The sequence below is a fragment of the Sciurus carolinensis genome, chromosome 4 (assembly GCF_902686445.1).
Source record: "Sciurus carolinensis chromosome 4, mSciCar1.2, whole genome shotgun sequence".
NCBI lineage: Eukaryota > Metazoa > Chordata > Mammalia > Rodentia > Sciuridae > Sciurus > Sciurus carolinensis.
In genome coordinates this window covers 50,836,461-50,857,161 of record NC_062216.1, presented here as the reverse complement: position 1 = coordinate 50,857,161, position 20,701 = coordinate 50,836,461, and the positions used below count along the sequence as shown (strand labels likewise).

The window sequence follows — 20,701 nt, the reverse complement described above, 5'->3', positions numbered from 1 at the left end:
CCATTGCACAAGCATCTCCCCGACACACACACACACACACACACACACACACACACACACACACACACATATATATACATATATATATATACTTAAAATAAATAGATTGGGGATCCAAGGTTTTAGAGATCTCTAGGCTTCTCGCTAGTTTAATTATCTTGAGTACTGTTAGCTGATGCTGTGATTTTATAAAACTACATGTACCTTTAATGTTGTGAACATAAAAGAGTTTCTATTGAAAATACGTGGACCTATGTACATGCAAACATGCCTTTAAATGGTTCACAAAATGTTTCTTCAAATCAAATCAGTAGCTATTTATTAACCATCTGGTACATGTTTATACTGCTAATAGGCTACACAAAATATTTAAGATAGTAACTAAGTATAACACCAAAAAAGTTATGTAATAGTATAATAATTATAAAAATTTTTAAAATACCAGTGATGTTGCAAAGCAGGATGTGGTTTTTTGCAGGAGAGTTATTCTCTGACAATTGTTCATCTCTTTTTCCAGTTCAAGAACCCAAAAGGAATCTCTCGTTCTGCCAACTGAGGAAAGTGTGGGGCCAGGTCTGGCACAGCATCCAAACGCTGAAGGAGGATTGTAACCGGCTACAGCAGGGACAGCGAGCTGCCATGTATTGTGCCAGACTTTTTTTTTTTTTTTTTTTTTTTAACTTAATTTATTTAAAATTCTTTGGTGGCTTTGGCTCTAAGGGAGGCGGCTAAGGCAGGGACCCAGAAGCAACTCTTCTGAGAGACAGGAGGGAGACACTGGTTTGGATGGGCGGAAAATGGTTGGGTGGGCTGACTGGAGGGAAGCCCTTTTCAACCTGATGAGGTGAGTGTGGTTGGTATGTGCAGCAGGATTGTAAAACTGAGGGTTGTGTTGGCTGAACTGTGGACAGAATTTGGAAGTCAGAAAAACTCATTGCAATTTGGGTTAGCAAAACTCCTCTGATTATTATGCTGGGTTACAGATGCTTTCCCCAGTTAAGAGAGTTTAATTTATTGACCCTTTGTATAGTAATCCCAATTTTGGTCCAAAACCCCATGTATTGCTGAGGGCTAGGAAATTGTCCTTATGGTTATAAGTGGTTGCCTTAATAATAGTCATGATGATGATTATTATTATAGCAGGGACCTCCCTAGGTGTTTGAGAGGGGTTTGTTTTTATATAGGAAATGGTATTTGGATCCCAAAGATGCTCCAAGGTTCTGTTTCTTGTGGTACCTGCAGGATGAATCTCCTCCGGAATAACAGCTGCCTCTCCAAGATGAAGAATTCCATGGCCTCTATGTCTCAGCAGCTCAAGGCCAAGTTGGATTTCTTTAAAACCAGCATCCAGATTGACCTGGAGAAGTATAGTGAGCAAACCGAGTTTGGAATCAGTGAGTGTACTCTGCAATGAGTGTAAACATACCCTAACCCACCCACCCTCCCTCCCTCCCTCCCTCCCTCCTTTTCTTCCTTCCTTCTCTCTCTCTCTCTCTCTCTCTCTTCATTCATTCATCCATTCATTCATTCATTCATTTTTTTTTTTCTGAGATTTCTTTTGTCATTTTATAATTAAGTTGCTTATTTCTGTTTTGGTTTTGTGGCGTTTTTTTGTTTTTCATTTTTTTTTTCTTCCCATTTTTTTTTTTTTTTTCCAGCATCAGATAAACTGCTACTGGCCTGGAGGGAAATGGAACAGGCTGTGGAGCTGTGTGGGCGGGTAGGAGACTCATTTTAGGTTTCTGTACTCCTGGTGTGAGTGAGGCTTTGTTCTACCATTTCCCACTTTCTTCTCAAACACTGGGTTGATCTTTCATGTTAGAAATCATATTTCTTTGCCATGCCCTTTCACCTTAACCAGACTTGCTGGAAAGAAACCGATAGAGTACTTAATACAAGGAGCTCTACTGTAGGCAGACTAAAGGTAGACACTAATGTTTCAGATTTAAGTAAAGAGCAAAATATCAAATGCCCTTGGAGAAAAACCTAAACCTCTTGATATTAGGTTGGGAATTAGATGAATGATCAACACTCCCTCTTGTCAAAGTTTATGCCTAATTTTGTTGGTACTTGAAATCCATAAGAAAGGAAAGATCTAGGCAGAAAGTTTCTGGACACTAAATCAGATGCTACTGAAAAACAGCAGTTGTGAAGCCAAAGGAATGTGTCTCAGTGAACCTCACATAAATCCAAGACCCTGGGCTCCAAGGCTTTTCCTATCATCTCCATCCTGTGCACTTGGATGAGGACCTTCACCTCTGCATCTTGATGTCTGTTTTTAAAAATGAGTCCTGATGGCATCAACACTTGTTAAGAAGTGCTTATCATATAGACAGTTTTTTATTTAGCCACAAGAGGGGTGCATGCTTCTCCTCAATTTGGCATTTACATACATCATCTATGAAGTAAAGGAGTCCAGGCCTTCACACACATGATGGCATTGGGATGGACAAATTGAGAGAAGACAAAGTACATGGGACATCTTCTCTGTGCCAGATACTGTGCACACTTGATCTTACTTAACCCCTCAAATGGCCCTATTAGAATCCTTTTTATGGAAGAGGAAACTACAGCTCATGGGATAAATAACTGCCTATAGGTCACACAGAAGTAGATGTCAGATCCAAACTCAGGTCATTCTGTCTCCAGATTCCATATTCCTTCAGTCAGGCAATTAAAATTTTCCACTGAGTTTGGAGGGTCTCCCCCTGAAAACCCCCAGCAAACCTTATTCCTCAGAAGCTTTTCTTGCATCAGTTGATATTAGTGCAGCTTTTTCATTAGGAGAATGAAGTAAAACTTCTGGTGGAACGGATGATGGCACTACAGACCGACATCGTGGACTTGCAGAGGAGCCCAATGGGTCGGAAGCAGGGGGGCACGCTGGATGACCTGTGAGTGCCACCTGGGAGAGGATCGGTTCTGCTCCCCTATACCAATACCCCCACCTGAGTTTCTGGTTGTGTGTTAGGATCATCTCAGGAGGCTTGGGAGAATCAACCTCCTGGAGAACATGTCCCCCTGGTGAATCATGTCAGGATATTCCAGAGATGAGCCAGGGTAAATCACCATCACTCTGATTTCAGTTTCCAAATCTGTTAAGTAACAGAGAAAAACTGACCTTACAAAGTTTCTGAGGATACATTCAGGTATTGCATATAAAAAGCAATCTATAAGATCTATAAAATGCAAGTAGCCTTTACCGTTGTATCAGACATCACTGCACATCCTGCCTACCATGGCCCAGCTGTGATTCAAAGAGCAGGAAGAAGAACAGAGAAGGAGGAGCCTGGCAAGTCTAAGATTTTAGGTCTGGAAGCTGTTCAGTTGAGTCTTTATTAGGTATTTGGCATGGCTCCAGGAGGGAATGGGTCATGCAGGCAGACCCACCACACCTGAAGGAGGTAACATGTTGACCCTGCATACTGACAAGAAGGAAGCAGGAGACAGGATCAGTGTATGAAGGACTCCATGGCTCTAAACCTCTAAACTCTGTGTTTTTTGATGCTTTTACTAGGGTTCTTGAGATGAAAAATCTGAGTATCAGAACTTTAATTATTTGTTCCATATTTTCTCTAATTCTTTAATCCTTATTCTTTAGTTTTCAAATGAGAGATTTCTTTTGAGAATGTTTCCAGCCTTTGTTAGGGAAACGGGGTAGGATATTGTGTCTGCTCAAAGTTTTCAAAGGTAAGCATGTTTCCTTGCTCAGGTTCGTGGATGTCACCCAGAGTCACTACTGTAGAAGTCAAGTGGAGGAGAAATTCAGAAGGATGGAACCAATACTGCTTCTCTTAAGATTTACTCTAGAGATATCTTGGGGGTGTTTGAGTTGGATGATGAAGGCAATCATTCACTTACCATAGACATTACCAGAAATAATAGTCTTCTCTAATCAAGAAAGACATATCACCATTCTTGTGTCTAGAAATCAGTAATTATGCCGGCAGGAATTAGCAGACCAAAACTTCAATGTTCCTATTTGACCTTGAATCTAAACAGAGCTTCTTATATATTTCAGAGAGGAGCAAGCAAGGGAGCTTTATAGGAGACTAAGGGAAAAGCCAAGAGGTAGGTGGTTTGGGACCTTGGGCTCCTTTTTTTGTCTCATTTTGAGGCACTGGTACTCTGCCAGGCACCTGGAGCAACTATGTTACTATCCCTCTCTTCCCCAGACCAACGAACAGATGGTGACAGTCAGGAGATGGTACGGTTACTACTTCAGGCAATTCAAGGCTTTGAAAAGAAAGTGCGAGTGATATATACACAGCTCAGGTATGAGCCCCCCTTTCTTGCTAAAGGCTGAAATACAGAGCAGTAGCTAGGCCATGGGTGAGACCAGTTCTCTCACTCTACTCTGATTTGCTTAACTAGCTAAAGAAGCTTTCCAAAACTGCTAATTGGATCCATATTATTAGGGATGATGTTCTACTTGCTCCAGCCCTAAGCCCACTGGAGTTTTTCATGTTTGTTCTTCACAGTAAAACTGTGGTTTGTAAGCAGAAGGCATTGGAATTGTTGCCCAAGGTAGAAGAAGTGGTGAGTCTAATGAATGAGGATGAAAAGACTGTTGTTCGGCTTCAGGAGAAGCGGCAGAAGGAACTCTGGAACCTCTTGAAGATTGCATGTGTGAGTCAACCTTCAACCTACCAGCCTCATGCCACTGACACCATTCTGCAAGGGAAACCACAGGGCCACAGCAGACCCCTCAGCTGCTACTATTCTGTTGTCACCTCTGTCACATGGAATGGGCAGGAAAGGGAGAACTAAGTGGGGAGATGAGAGGAAGGCTTGCTAGTGGCTTTTATTTATCCTTGTGGCCACCTTAATTACCACAAACCAAGTGACTTCAAACAACAGAAATTATTCTCTCAGAGTCCCAGAGGCCAGAAGTTAAAAATACAGGTATTAGCAGGGCTGTGCCCCCCTGGCAGTTCCAGAGGAGACTCCTCCCTTGCCTCTTTCGACTGCTGGTCCCTTGCCTCTTACAGCTGCTGGTGGCTCCAGGTGTTCCATGGCCTGGGGCCATGTCACTCTGGGATCTGTCTTCACATGATCTCAGTGTCTCCCATCTGGATGTCCTTCTAAGAACACATGTCACTGGATCTGGATCACAGCTAGATAGTACAAGAGATCCTTAACCTAATTACATCTATAAAGACCCCTTTTCCAAATGAGTCACATTCGCAGGTTCTAGGCATTAGGACCTGGACACATCTATTTTAGGGCCACCAATTAAGCACAGCCTGGTCAACCCTCATCTGGATCTGTGCTGCTCTCAGCATTGTGGCTCAGACTTTCTGTGCATACCATCTTAATGCAACTGTGATTCCACTGAACACCACTTGGGGTGAAAATGTGGAGAGTGCTCACCTAGAATGTGTGGGGCACTGGGATCCTCAGCACCACATGAAAATAAAATAAAGGTATTGTGTCCACCTACAACTGAAAGCATATATTTTGAAAAGAAAAGAGCCAGGTAAAAGTAGGTAATGGAAACCAGAGCTGCTAGGAGAGTGACCTCATCATGAAAGGCTGCAGAGAGTTTGGAGAGAATAGGAGAGCAGTTTGGTTACTAGTAGCTTCAAGAGCAAAGGATGGAGGGAGGGTATATGGTTCCTTATAGTAGAAGCAAGATACAAAGATGGTACTTTTTAAAGGGCTTAGAGACTAGAGCATATTTGTGAGCCAAGCAGAAGACAGTGTACCATGAGATCCATATTATCAGAGAGAGGGGGGACAGTTGATTCATTCCATCCTGAGAACCAAGGAGAGTTAGGATCAGGAGCATTAGTGATGGATTTGCCTTGGAAGAGGTGAGCAGCATTTCCTCCTATAATAATAACAGAAAAGAGAAAAGGAGAGATGATTTAAGAAGGAGAGAAAAGTTGAGGACTGTACAGGTAATAACTTCACCTGCTATCTGCATTTGTTGAGTGCTGTTTGGTCAGCAGTGTAATGAAAACTGGAGATACAGTGGGAAAAGGGCATGGCACCTGCCCTGGGGAGTTCATAGTCTGTTGAAGGCCATGGACAAGGACATGAAGGAGAACAATCAAGAATAAGAAGTGCTATAGAGCAGCTATAGCTAAAAAAGGCATGAACAGTGTGTGAATGCAGGGGAGGAAAGCCAACTTTCATCTGAGAGATGAGGGAAAAACAAGAAAGGCTCCTGATGAATGTGTAGAAGTTAGGTGGGGGAATGGCAGTAAGGACATTTCAGCACAATGAGATTGCTTTATTGAAAGCATAGAGGCCTGGAAGAGAGTGCTGCATTCTGGGTGGCAGAAGCAGTGGTGTTGGAGAAAGGGTTTCACCAAGGATGAAATTGGGGAAGGGTGAGGGCTAGTTCATGTAGGCCACCCTTTATTTTCAAAGTGTAAGGAAATATTGCAGGATTTGTTCTTCCCTCGTGCTGAAGAATATAAGTATGAAAACTGTATGATCCTATTTGGACCTTTGGGGAATCACTCTGGTGGCAGCTGGATCCTAGATTTGGTACTTTGTCAGACCTCAGCACTCACAGTGGGGGCCATGCAGTGGTAGGTGCACAGGACCTAATAGGGGAAGGTTAGGAGCAGGTTGTACAGGAATGATCTACCACTCTTATAGGCCCAGGGGACAAATGGAGAAGGAGTAGGTGGCTGATTGGCAGGGAAGGCACAATAGATGAATAAGGGCAAGGTTAACACGCTTGAAAGGCTGGTTGAAGTTGAACCTCAATGTTTAGCCAGAGAAGAGGATAAGGTCCCTGAAAAGGTCTCCAGATTAAAGACCAAGGGAAGGACTGCAGATGTGCTGGCTGCTTCAGAGAGGGTAAGGAGCAGGGATGGTGAGTGTAAGGCAGATGGAGGAGGAGGTGGCCAGAGATGTGGCCTGAGGTGAGAAGATGGCAGTAGATCATGTTTACAGTAGATCATGTCCATACTAGGCCATGTTCATGGGCTGCAGGTATGAAGAGGTGCAAGGAGCTGGAGCTGGAGCTGGAGCCACAAGCTGATCCTCTGGGCTTAAAGGGGCAGTGGCTGCAGTGCCCCTGGGAGTCAGAACAGCTGCATTTTCTTCTTCGCGCTACTGCAGATGGTGCCATTCACACAGTTTCCTATCCTTTTTGTGTCTCAGTCTTCTACTTGGAAGAGTAAAAATACCTTTCTTTTGTTTCCCTGTAAGAGTTCTCCAAGAGTCAAATTAAATAAAGACTGCAAATTCAGGTGTTCAAGTTCTTTCATATTTAGAATCCTTTCTCAAAAAGCACATATATTGATACAGAAACACTTTTAAGGCTGAATGCAAAGTCCCAATTGTTGTCACAGATAGAGATGTTCACTGGTAGTTTCTAGGAACAGCTATGGTGTCTTGCAGCTAGTTGTCTCATGAAGAAGTACTCTGGTGTGAATACAGAATTTGATTTGTCTACTGTATTTTGGGTTTTGTCCTTCAGAGCAAGGTCCGTGGTCCCGTCAGCGGAAGCCCAGATAGCATGAATGCGTCTCGACTTAGTCACCCCAGTCAGCTGATGTCTCAGCCATCCACTGCCTCTGACAGCTTACCTGAGTCAGCCAAAAAAAGGTAAATTACAGTTAACAATGCCTAGTGTCACATTCAGGACATATTAGGAGACCATGGAAATGGAAATGTACCTTTATCACTGATAAATATCTAATGGTTTTGTGTATGCCTCTCTTTGTTATATATGCTAGGCCTTATGGTGACAAAGGGATTCATATTTTGCCCCCATAGTCCATTGTAACTTGCTCACTAAGTAGTTTCCTTGGCCTAGGGTTGGATTACTAGTTACTTAGTCAATAACTAGCAATGACTTCACACTCCATTCTAGATCAAGTCTGAACTTTTTCAGGCATTTGTAAGCACCTCAGTGTGGCTCTTGGGTTGATCCATTGTCCTTTATAAACTGCTTGCGCTAGCCCAGTTCTTAAAAATCCCATCCAGACCAGCCAAAGTAACAGCCTCCAGGTATTCGTTAAAAATGCAGATTCTTGGGTTTCACCAAAGCTCAAATCCCTGAATCAGTGGTGGTGCCTAGCAGTCTGTGTCTCACGAGCTGTCTGGATGATGCTGCTGCACGTGGAAGAATAAGAACTGCTGTCCTTACTGCGCAAACTCTCATTCCTCAGGTGCCCTTCACGGCAGTTCCTTCCCACCTGGGATGTCAAGTTTTGCAAGGCAAAGAGAATTCCAGGGCACCATTGTCCTATACTTGGTATTTTTTCCTCCAGTGGTATTTTTAATGCTCAGAAAATCTGGGAACACAGAGATTATATCATCTCTCCATAACACAAAGCAGAGGTCAAAAAAGTACAAATGATTTATTAGAATCTCCCCAGTCCATGGTGGCCCATTTATGATAAGAAAGATGCATTTTTTATTGTAGAAAAAAGAGATCAGATTCAATGAAATAATTTCCCAGAACTATACCTTTCAGCAGATCAGAAAAAACTAGGGAACTGCTTAGTCCCCTGCCCCCTGCTTTTTTTTTTTTTCCTTTCTATTTCAAAAATTGGAAAACAAGTTACTTGAGAGGATACATTTAGATTTTGGCATTTAGAAAGAATTAAGTAAAGCTATCTAGTAAAGTCAAAGAGCTGTTTTGCTTTTTTATTAAACAGATCTATTTACTTTTTCACATTTTGGACAGTAATACTCATGACTGGATTTGGGCTTCTGAGAAGTACTTAATCAGATAAATAAAATCACTAGTCGGTGACATGGTGTTAAGATATTCAGGATCAAAATAATTGTTCATCTAAAAAAATAATGTCAAAAGTTCTTTAGTATATTTTCAACAAAAGTATTAGCTTTTTGATAAGATACTCATGACCCTATCTAATAATTGATCATTGTCTTTAGTGAAGAACTGGTGGCCGAAGCACATACTCTCTGCACCCAGCTAGAAAACGCCATGCAAGACACCGTGAAGGAGCAGGACCAGAGTTTGATGGTAACAGCCTGTGGGAACCCTATCTTTTTATGCCCTTTTTTTTTTTTTTTCTGCAGCAAAAGAGAAAATGGAAAGGCACTTGAACGTTAGTCTTGGTCTCAGTAATTTTTTGTGATTTGTAATAATTAATGGCTATTGGCTGTTGCATGCTTCTAAGTACATTGTGTGCATTATACTTTTTAATCTTTATAAGACTGAATCCTGATGAGGAGGCAGCATTATTCCTAGAAGATCCTACCCCACCTTGGCTACTATTACTAAGCATCTCTGTGTGTTGAGTGCTGTGCTGGATTCTGGTGACAAAACAGCAACCTCTCATGGCTCTGTACCTTAGACAGCTTAGTAGTGGGCAGTACTAATATGGGGAAGCTAACCTGAGGAAAACCCAGCAACCAAGATAGAGGTACATTAAGACAAAACTGAAATTGCTGAGAAGATCCTAAATCTTTCCCTTAGATGTTTAAATGGCTTTTGTTCTGATAATACAATCAGTTACTAACTCTTCTCTAACTTCTAAGAAAAATCAAAGAGGACACTGCTGCCAGTTTCAGTTGTCTCTGATTTGTTCAAGTGTCCTCCATTTTGTAGACTTTCTGTACTTCTCTTCACCTCCTGCTATATATTTTGATCATTTCACTGCTTCTTGCCCTTCTGCCAGGAGAGAAGGACATCTCATTAGGCTGTTTCCTCTGGTGAGATTGGAAACTTACAGTCAGGGTGATAACTCTCAGTATCACTTACCTACAGTGAGCCTGTAAGTGCTGTGAGCTACTGGTAGTACTAAAATTGTCTTTTTAGTTTTCATAGTCCCAGAATTTCAGGGACTCTGAACTGATCCAAAAATATCCTGCATGGTTTGAATTTGTAGCTCATTTCAAGGATGCCCAGCAATAACAGGACTGTTCCTTTAAACTTAACTTTGAAATTGTGTTGTTTGCTTCCTGAAAAGGAAAGAACATCTAACATACCTGTTGACTTGCAGACTTTGGACTGGAGCTGGTTACAGACAGAGGATGAAGAACCTAGTGCCTTGGAGCAAGCCTCATGACTAGGGGCCTAGAGCACCTGACTTGCCACTTTCCCACAGAGGCTCCTGTGGTATTGATGTCCCATCAGTCTCCGGTACCTAGATGGAGATCTTACTTCCCTAGCAGCTGTATTGTTCACCCTGGACCAAAGGTGTGACCCTCAGCAGACTATACCGGTACCTTGTCTGTACACTGGAAGTCCTTCATCACAGAAGCCCAGTAATGTCGATGCCAGTTGTGAGTTTTCAGGGAAACAGACCCTCAGCAACTGCTTCCTCTGCTATGAAAAAAGTGCTTAGAGTATGGTTTGCCACACAGATCACTAGACTGATGCCTAACTTGAATCTTCTAGGAATGGTACTCGGTGCCAGCCTGCCCTCTCCTGACTTCTGATCCCCAGAGAGGCCTTGAACCACCTGTCCCTTTTTACCTTACAGATAAGACTTCATCTGGATTCAGCTTCTCTTAATCAGACTTTAAATCATAAATTTGGCCTGAACACCCATCTCTGTTCTTCTTTTTATATCATTGCTGCTAAATTTTTTTTTTTTTTTACTTACTGCATTGTGGTCATCCCCCTTTCAGCAAGGTTGTAGTAATGCCAAACCCCCAATTTTCTGCAGTCCTTTCAGCTACAGGGTAACTTCCTAGGAACATTTTGAAGAGCTACTACCTTCTTTTGAGTTCCAAAGATGACCTGGGAGTCATTTATCCTAGAGAAGAGGGGAAGAAGAAAAGGGTGTCTGTCAACAACTAGCATACTGACCTTTATAACCTTGTCAAAAATGCCTGTGTGTGGTGGTGGGGTGGGGGTGTTCCTGCCTCTCATATCATCTAGCAGTATTATTAAATGGGTTTATTTTACAAATAGTTTCTGTATTTTGAACGTGACAAATACTTCAGACTGGATTCTGCAGTCCATTTCCATAATACCTATGGTTAGAATTTCTGAACTCAACATCCAGCATAATGGAAAATTTTATAAAATTGAATATTATCTGTATCATAAGCAGTGCACTAGCACTGCTTGTTCGGCATTTTACGAAACTTTTTTTTTATATATAAAAGCAAGAAAAATGAATTTAGATGATCACAAACAGGTATGTTTGGTTGGTAAAGAAACTTAAGAGTAGAAGAATTTCACGAAGTGATTTCCATGGAGATAGTGTGAAGCAGTGCCTACTCAAGTAAGTTTAAGAAATTCTTTATGCTTTAATTGCTTCTTGGAGATTTGCTTTGTATTATGGTAAAGTATCTGAAAAGTCTTATAATAAAGAAATTGGCTTAATTTTATATAAATTCATTATTAACCACTGTCGTTTGATCATAGAACTTCACCCCTCCTCATGTGTGTTTCAACATTTATTAACATCCAGAGGATTGATAATTTGAGAAAGCATGATTTTGGAAACATTGGTTAGGGACATAGTGGAAAATAAGACGAGAAACACTGGGATGGGCAAGAGGGAAGGCTAGGCTAAGGGCTATCAACTTGTTTCATAGGCAATTGGAAGTCACTCAAGAATTTTGAGCAAGAAAATAATATAACCAAAGCAGTGGTTTGAAAAGTTTGTCACTGTGCCAATCTAATCAAAAAAGTGGAAACCCAAGAGTTAGGATTTCTGCTTTCAAAAAGATGAAGTAGGGGCTGGGGATATAGCTCAGTCGGTAGAGTGCCTGCCTCGCAAGCACAAGGCCCTGGGTTCGATCCCCAGCACCACAAAAAAAAAAAAAAAAAGATGAAGTAGATATGACTTTTCTTTTTGTTAAATACAACTAAAATCCTTGGACATTATATATGAGCAAATATAAGAAGGCAGAGGTAAGGCCGACTGTGTAGGGACCTTGGGATCTGAGGAATGACATTGGTAGTGAGTTCCTTGGGTTTTCTCTTTCTATATCCTAGATTGGGTGCTGAAGAAGCCAGCCAATGGGCACAGAATTAAAAGTCCCAAGAGAAGCCTGCTCTCTTGAGTTTTCCTGGGGCTGCTATACCAAATTACTACAAATTGCATGGCTTAAACAATAGTAATTTATTCTCAGAGTACTGAAGGCCAAAAATCTGAAATCAAGATATCAACAGGACCAAATCTCCTCTGTGGCTCTATAGAGAAATTTTGTACCTTGCCTCTTCCAATATCTGATGAATTCAGACAATCCCAACTTGTGGCTGCAGCTCTGATCAGGGATATGTTGCTGCAGCCTCCTCTGTGAATTCCCCCCGTGTGTCATTTATAATAACACTTGTAATTAGATTTAGGGCCAATTTGGAAAATGTAGAATAAGCACCTCCTCTCAGGATTTTAATGCAGCCACACATTTTGCCATGTGAGCTAACATTCACAGGTTCTGGGGATTTGGATGTGATTTGGGATCATGCTTGGATCCTCCAAATTCGTGTCTGTCAAAACATCCCCCAAAATCTTTACCCATTACAGAATCAACTCTGAGGCCATATTCTAAGTATCAGCTCAAAAGTCCTGAATCTCATCTCAATCAGGTGTGGGTGAGACTCGGGCTGACTACATCCTATGACAAAATTTGTCTATCTGTAGACCTATGGAACTAGGAAACAAGTTATCGGCTTCCAAAATACAATGGTAGAATAGGCATATGATAGAAATTCCCATTCCAAAAAGGAAAATTGGAAGAAATAATGAGTCATCAGTTCCACCAGTTTTGGAATTCATCAGGGCAAATTCCATTATGCTTCAAGTTCTATAAATAATTGGTTTGTGGGCTGGGAAGATAGCTCAGTCAGTAGAGTACTTGCCTTGCAAGCACAAGGCCCTTGGGTTCAATCCCCAGCACTGCAAAAGAAAAAAAAAAAAATTGGTTTGTGACTCGGCCTATTAGACCCACAGCAGCTCTGTAACCTTTGCATTTGAGCTCACAGCAGTACCATGGACTTCTTTATGCCCATGGTGGCTCCCATAGACTTTTGATTCTACCCACAGAATCTTTATAGGTCTGCATCCATTACCTCTGTCCCTGCTCAGTCATTGGCTTGTCTGTGCCAATGACTGTGCCCTTAGAGAAATTCTTCCTTTCTTTTCTCCCCAGAAGGATGGCATGCTTGCAGCCTAATAGTTTAATCAGCCCATTTTCTGTCTGTGGGATTTTGGAATTTCAATAGCCTTTCCCTCCTTTTATCCTGTGTCCCTTTCAGTCTGAGCTGATTTCTATTGATAACACATTCTGAAAAATAATGTTGGTCTCCTGTGTATGTCATGGAGTTTCACACCATTAGACAACATGGCCCTCCACATATTTCCAGAATAATCCAATTCCTGACTTTCACTGACGTGGTTTAGTAGGTCATATGTCCTGAGTCACAGGCCTAATCTCTTCTATGGAAGGTTGTCCAGCATACCCTTGACTTTCTCTCCAGGGGGTACTTTCCCAGAGTGAATTTTAAAATTTTAGCTTTGCAATCTGGGTAGATCCCCAAGTCATCAAGTGCTGGTTCTTTTTTTTTTTTTTTTTTTTTTTGGAGTTGTAGATGGACAGCATGCCTTTCTTTTATTTATTTTTATGTGGTACTAAGGATCAAATCCAGTGCCTCATACATGCTAGGCAAACGCTCTGCCACTGAGCTACAACTCCAGCCCCATCAAGTGCTGGTTCTTTTTTGCTTAACAATTCCTCAATTTATCTCATCCCTCTTGCATTTTACTATAAGCAGCAAGGAGAAACTAGGCTGTATTGTCAGTGTTTTGCCTGGGAATTTCGGGCCAATAACCAGATTCATTGCTTGCAAATTCTACTTTTCACACAACTCAGTCAGTTTACTTCTTTATGTAAAAAAGGTAGTCTTTCCTTCAATTTCCAGTAATGTGTTTCTCATTTTTGTCTGAGTCCAACCAGCAATAACATTTGTATTTCTGTAAATACTTAGTTTGTAATAAACATGTATTCTTTAAGATGATAGAAAGTTTCTCTACCATGCTCCTAATGTCCTTCTCAGTCCTCACCATCTGACTTTAACATCTGTATTTCTATCAGCAGTATTCAAGGCAGTCAAGGCTTTTTTCATATACCTTAATATGCTTCATCTTCTATTCATTATATAATTCCAAAGCTACTTCCACCTCTTTGTGTTGTAGTATGTTATAGAGCATCCCATTCCTTAATACCAAAACCTATCATCTTTCTAGTTTTCTTTAATAAATTGCAAATGATGACTGTCTCTGCCTCTGTATTTACTACCTACTATCCATCAAATATCCCTGTGTGTCTTTTATCAAGATACTTGTTAAGATGGTCCTCCCAAATCTTTTATTACATATTTTGTTGTATAAGATAGTGTCCACTCCTTTGCTGTAAGTCGCAAATTCTGAGAATTAAGATATGAACATGTCATCTTGGTGCCACCATTGAAATTACTACATTAGCCATAAGACCAGGAGAAAGTCTTAGACAACACTACTCCAGCCAAACACCACTGCAAAAACTGCCGCTTTCTGCCGGCAAAGGCCAAGCCAAGGAGCTTTGACTTCCTTACTCATCAGATTGTTACGAAGAGTCCCCATATCTCCCACTAGGGTGGTGACAAAAGATCAAGTGAAGAGCTAGGACTTACATGTCTACTAGATGCTAACAAGTCCTCTTCTACATATCATGGGAGACTACATAGGGAATGCCACCTTTAACAACCCACCCCCAGTCAGTGTTGTGTTATTGGAGACACAGTTAAAGAGACAAAACTCCCAAGCTTTCTAAGTATCAAGGAGCTCCTGCTCCCACAGTGTCAATGGAGTTTTACCAGGGAGTCTGAACTCTACCGCCACCAGTGAGTAGACATTCCAAATGGTAACAGACAGAATGGGGAATGTAGATTTCCATTTTGCACTTGATAATAATCAGATGGCATTTATCTACCCTGATGGAACAGTGCCAGAGGAAGCCTACTCAGAAGATATAAATAAAATACAGAGCCTCATAACACTCAAGTATCCAGGTTACATTCTGAAATCAATTCTTTTTTTGTCATGTGTCTTTATTCAGGTCTTCTTATAAAACTTGTAAATTGCTGAAATGTTTTGCCCATCTAGATGTTGTACGTTAAAAAAATTAACTCCTACACACTTTGTACTTTTGTGACTTATATCATTTTGTAAGTATATTTTACTTTCTATAATTTTTAATTGGTTTTTATTGGTAGAGGGGAATAAGTTAATGTTTATAATTCAGTCATTTATCTGGTACTTTATAGTTATATTTTTATTAATTATAAATCAAACACATTGATTATGGAATTATACATTTATTATTTTAATATTTTATCATCATTTTTGTGATGATAACACATCATATTGTGTTATCTATATAAAAGTTACTCTTCACAGCAAATACAATTTTATCTTTTCTAATCCCTTTGATGTTTAATTCTGTTTCTTTTCAGTGCAATGACTAGGATCTCCAGTACTGGTTGCACAATAGTGATGACAGTGGAAATCCTTGTCCTCCTCTGAACCCAAAATTACTTTACCAAAAACAATGATTACCATAGGCTTCTGTCAGATAGTCTTTATCAAGTGAAGGATGTTTTCTTCTATTCCATTTTCTGAAACCTGTTAAAATCATAAATTGGCTTGAAATTTATCAAATGCTTATTATTATTTTTTAATTCAGTTAGATAATATTTAGGATTTTTACGTTTATTTTTATATCTGAAAAGGGCTGATATTTTTCCATAGGCTCCAAAATAGAATGAGTTTTCAATACGTTTTAAGGAAAAATGATGATTTTTCCCAAGGTTGACGCTCAATGTTTTTACCTATTTATGTTGATGCCTCACAAACCTACATTTCTTCTTTTTTAAACAAACCTACATTTCTACCCCTAAACTTCAAATTTGTGTATCTAGCCATACCAACCATATCCAAATACCTCAAAAATACTGAATTTATTATCTAATTATCCTTCCTTACCTGCTATATCTGTAATTTTGATTTCAGGTAATGAAATTACCATCTCATAAGTCCTAGAAGCCAGCAATGAATGTTAGTCAGATTCTGTCACTATAACAAATACCTGAGAAAACCAACTGATAAAGAGAAAAGGATTATTTTGGCTCACAATTTTGGAGGTTCTAGTCCAGGGCTGATTGGCCCCATTGCTTTAGGACTGTGGTAAGGCAGCACATTATGGCAGGAATGGATGGTAGAGCAAAATCACTCACCTTGTGACCAGGGAACAAAGAGGAAGAGACTAGGATCCCATAATCTCCTTTGGGGACATGTCCCCAATGATCTAAAGACCTTCCATGATGCCCCCACAAAGATTCCACCACCTCCTAAAAGCACTTCCCTGGGGACCAAGCCTTTAATATATGGCTTTTGGGCAGATATTTAAGATCCAGCTAGCCTCTTGCATTTTCCATACTCCTATCATCTAACACCAGCCTATTTTTAGCCCCTTAATTTTCCTCCTTTGTTGTTTGTTTCTTAAATAGTCTTCCTCTTTTAGAATACGTTCTCACATCTCCTGCCTAACAAAGATGCATCCTCTACAGTACTGCTAGAATTATTTTGCTAAAAGAAAATTGACGATTATTACTGGGCTGTTTAAAACCTTCCAGTGACTCCACATCATCCAGAAACTTAAGTCTAGTCTTCATAATCTGGCCCTTATCTTGGTTTCTAACTTACTTACCTATGAACTTCTATGCAGTGCTCACTTCTCCTATATTTGCCATTGCTGTCTTCTTTGTGAAAATTTTTTTCACACTCCTTACCTACTACTATACTACTTGACCTCACTGATGGCTCTTTGTTTTATTGGTTGATTTCATGAAATCTACCTGGGCCAACTCTCTGGAAACTTCCCTGGGACCCTCAATAAAACTGGAGGGTAGGAGGGACACATCATCCCTTTCCTCTCCGAGAGGACCCATTCTTTCCCATTCTGAAAGTGCTCCCTTTTCCCTTTTCCTATCTCATGCAATTCTTCAAGCAAGATTGCAAGAACCAGTGGTCGCAGACCCTTGTGATTGCTTCAGCTCCACGGGCAGAGTTCCTTCTGTAACGATTCCAAGTTAGGTTACATCAGTAAAAATGGTGACAAAACTTGTCCCTATTTGTGCAGAATTTTCCAGTTTCAGCCTTAGAAACTGCCTTTGTTTCTTCTGCCTGAATCACTTTCTTCTAGTTATCTGCAAGGTTCCCTTCCTCTTCACTTACATCTCTGTTCATAGGTATCTTTATCAGAGAGGCCTTTTCTGGTCATCCTTTATGACCTAGAATCCATATCTTACCCCACCTCCCAAAAACTGCCCTGTAACTCTGTTATCTTGACTTATTTTTTTGTTTTTGTAGTGCTGGGAATAGAACCCAGGGCTTTGTACATGCTAAGCTTGTGCTCTATCACTGAGCTACACCCCTAGCCCAACTTGTTTTTATACCACTTTATTACTACCTGACATACACAAAACTCCACAGGATGAGATTTGGTCTGTTCATTGCATAGAGCAATGCCTGGCATTTAGTAGGTTTTCAATCCATGTTTGTTGACTGAATAAATAGGCTACTCTCTTACCTCCATTCCTGTTCTAGATTTTTTTTTTTTTAACCTCAGAGAAACTCCCTTAATCACAATGTCTCAAAAGTACCTTACACTATCTCTTTAAAGGGTTGGACTTCTGGAACCCTGAAACAAAAGCTAGGGGCTTTGTAGCTCTGTCACTTCTTTCTTCCAAGGAGATGAAATGAATAAAATTTGCTTGGATCAGATAGAAGGCAGAAGAAGATTGATGGTTCATATTCAAAAATATTATCCTCCACTGCAGTTAGTGCTCCTGCTTTCTCCCAAGAGAGCCCCCAGACTTGTAGGTTCTAAAATAGTGGACCATTTCTTGAGTTTTTGGCAAGATCCAAATCATTATTCCCATCATTATGGCCATCATTTGACTAACTCCCCCACTTCCAGGCCCCTTTGGCTCACTCCTTTCTATTGTATGTGGATCTGAATCTTTCTAATTTTCCTCACAAGTAGTGTGGCTTATATACTTTTAATCCCTTTCTCTCCTTTCACTCTACTATGCTCAATATGATAGGCATCCCATAAATGTATAGTTTAAAAAAAATTCCCCAGTTAGTACTAAAACAGTGCAGTGTATTACTCCTAAAATTAGGCTTCGTTAGTATCACGATTTGTCGGAATGATGATATATCTTAGGGTGATCAAAAATGCCCTGATTTGCCCAGAATCTTCCTGGCTTTAGCACTGAAAATTCTGTTTTCCAGAAAACCCTTCAATTCTTATCAAGTCAGGGTGATTTGGCACCTTACATCATGGTATGTCAATATTCTCTGTAATTTGAAGTATTTGATGCTTTTTACATCAGCAAAACTGCAATTTCAGATATTCATTCAATAAACATTTACTGAGAACTTATTATGTGGCAAACAAAGATTAAATCACTGCTTTCATGGAGTTTACACTCCACATTGGTGGAAAAGGATTAAGCAAAGTCTAGGTATAAACAAGTAACACATGAGAAAGTTTCAAGTGGTTTTAAATGCTGATAATAAAATAAAACACAGTAATGGAATAGAGAGTTCCTGACCATTCTTCAGGAATGTGAAAAGGATGTAAACACTGGGCTGAGACATGAATAATGAGAAGACAGCCAGACATAGGATTACACAATGAGAAAACAGACGAGAAGCAGGTACATGCAGGTACCAGATAGTGACATGTGTATCTTAAAGAGAAAGTGGCAATAAATAAAGTAGGAGAGTAGTCAGAGATGGGTCATGTTAGTCCTGTGGGGCACAGAAAGGAGTCTGGATTTTATTCTAATAAGAGTGAAAGAGTATTTAAATAATGTCTATGCATTATGTCTTTAAAAGATCACTTTTGTCCTGTTTGGTGAATAGTCTGTGGCAAGAGAAGGGCAGAAGCAGGATCCATTGATGAGGCTGTGGCAATAGATCAGGAGACCATGCTACACTGGACATACTTTGTGGCAGCTGAGGTGGTAAGAGGGAATCTGATTCAGAACAAGCACAGTCTTCCCTTCATATCTGTGGAGGATTGGTTCCAAGAACAAAGTCTACAGATGCTCAAATCCCTTATAAAGTGGTAAAGTATTTTCATAGAACCTAGGCACATCTTCCCATATATTTTAAATCATCTCTGTATCTATATACTGTTGAACAGTTTAGGAAATAATAACAAGAAATGTTTTTACATGTTCAGTATAGACAGATCTTTTTTCAAATATTTTTTGATTCATGTTTGAATCTGTGGATGTGAAACCCTCAGATACTGAGGTCCAGCTATGTTCTAGACTGAACAAAGAACTTGCTGATAAACTGGATGTGGGGTATGAACAGAAAGCAATTAAGAAAGACTCCTGGGGTTTTGGCCTGATGACAGACTAGATTAAAATGACATTTACTGAGATAGGCAAAATTTAAGGAGAAGCTAGTGGGGCAGAATCAAGAATTCTTTATAATATTTTGTCAATTTGATGTATGAGCTCAAGGGAGAGATTTGGCTAGAAATATAGAAGTTTGCAAGCTACTCACGGCATTTCAAAAGGTAACACTAAACAAGGTGGAAAAGCTGGTTAGAGAATCAAGGCCTGAGGTCTTTTCCCATAAAGGGTGGAGAGTAGAGGAGGAGCTAGGAACCAGCATGTATACACATGGCCCCTGAAAAGTGGCCAGAAAGGAGGAAGGAAAGTACAGAGTATGTGGTATCTTAGAAGTCAATTGAAAACAAATTATTTCAAAATGAGACTGGTTAGTGGATCAAATATAGGTTGTCTAAGAAGATCAGGAATCATTTCCTTGATTTCTAAAAAGCAGCCATAATATGCATATAAAAATGTTTCATACAGCTTCCTACATTTATAAATTCAGAGGTGGATACAAACACTTTTATTTAATGAAGGATAGTCATTCTCTAGAACAAAGTAATCTGAATATTGCCTGGCATGTCAATATATTCAATAGGAAAAATGTGAATACAGAAAAAAAAAGTAGTCCAAGCTATTTACAGAATTTTTTCAAAAAATATACAAAAGGGCTGGAGTTGTAGCTCAGTGGTAGAGCACTTGCCTAGCATGTGTGAGGCACTAGGTTTGATTCTCAGCACCACATATAAATAAATTAAATAAAGGTCCATCGACAACTAAAAAAATTTTTTTTAAAAATATATGCAAAAGCAGACAAGTAATAATATATAAAAGGTATAACAAATTAATAGAAGACAACTACCTCCATTAGAAAAATAAGCAAAGGACATGTACAGGAAATTCCCAAAGAAGAAATACAAATGTTCAATAAGCATCACTTAAGATGCACAGTGATTTAACAAAACCCCACACTCAACCATAGCTTGCTATTAAATGAAACAAATTTTATCTAAAGCATTACTTCATTATTTTAAAATAATGGGGGTTTTAAAAGGTATGGATTAAAAACAAGACATGTATGTCCCAAAATATTAATAATAGTCAAGCTGGATGGAGAGATGATCACTAATTTTAGTTTTCCTTTTATTCATTTTTCAAATTTTCTATAGCAATTATGTATCATTTTATAATAAAGTCAACTTTATGCACAAAGCAATTGCCTGGAATTGCAGTTAGAAATGAACCCAGGAGTTACACTTTTAAGATAACATAGAGCTGATGTCATTTCCACTTCGCATAGTATGCTGAGAGTTCAATTGCTCATTAATAGGTCAAACACTTCTCCCT

At 39.8% G+C, this 20,701-nt stretch overlaps 1 protein-coding gene across 2 annotated transcripts in view; it reads left to right on the top strand.

The window, feature by feature from the left end:
- The window catches only part of Ikbkb (inhibitor of nuclear factor kappa B kinase subunit beta), a 46,455-nt gene extending 34,844 nt beyond the window's left edge, over positions 1 to 11,611 (top strand). The window contains exons 13-22 of one of the 2 annotated variants that reach the window (XM_047550575.1): positions 518 to 641; positions 1,243 to 1,394; positions 1,659 to 1,720; positions 2,785 to 2,894; positions 4,022 to 4,071; positions 4,176 to 4,275; positions 4,482 to 4,629; positions 7,442 to 7,569; positions 8,869 to 8,959; positions 9,942 to 11,611. In XM_047550575.1, coding sequence (XP_047406531.1) covers positions 518 to 641; positions 1,243 to 1,394; positions 1,659 to 1,720; positions 2,785 to 2,894; positions 4,022 to 4,071; positions 4,176 to 4,275; positions 4,482 to 4,629; positions 7,442 to 7,569; positions 8,869 to 8,959; positions 9,942 to 10,007 — 1,031 coding nt within the window. In that variant the 3' untranslated portion in view covers positions 10,008 to 11,611. Of the gene's footprint in view, positions 1 to 517; positions 642 to 1,242; positions 1,395 to 1,658; positions 1,721 to 2,784; positions 2,895 to 4,021; positions 4,072 to 4,175; positions 4,276 to 4,481; positions 4,630 to 7,441; positions 7,570 to 8,866; positions 8,960 to 9,941 lie in introns of those variants that run through there. The other variant, XM_047550576.1, reaches the window with a different exon arrangement.
- Positions 11,612 to 20,701: the final 9,090 nt, after the last annotated feature.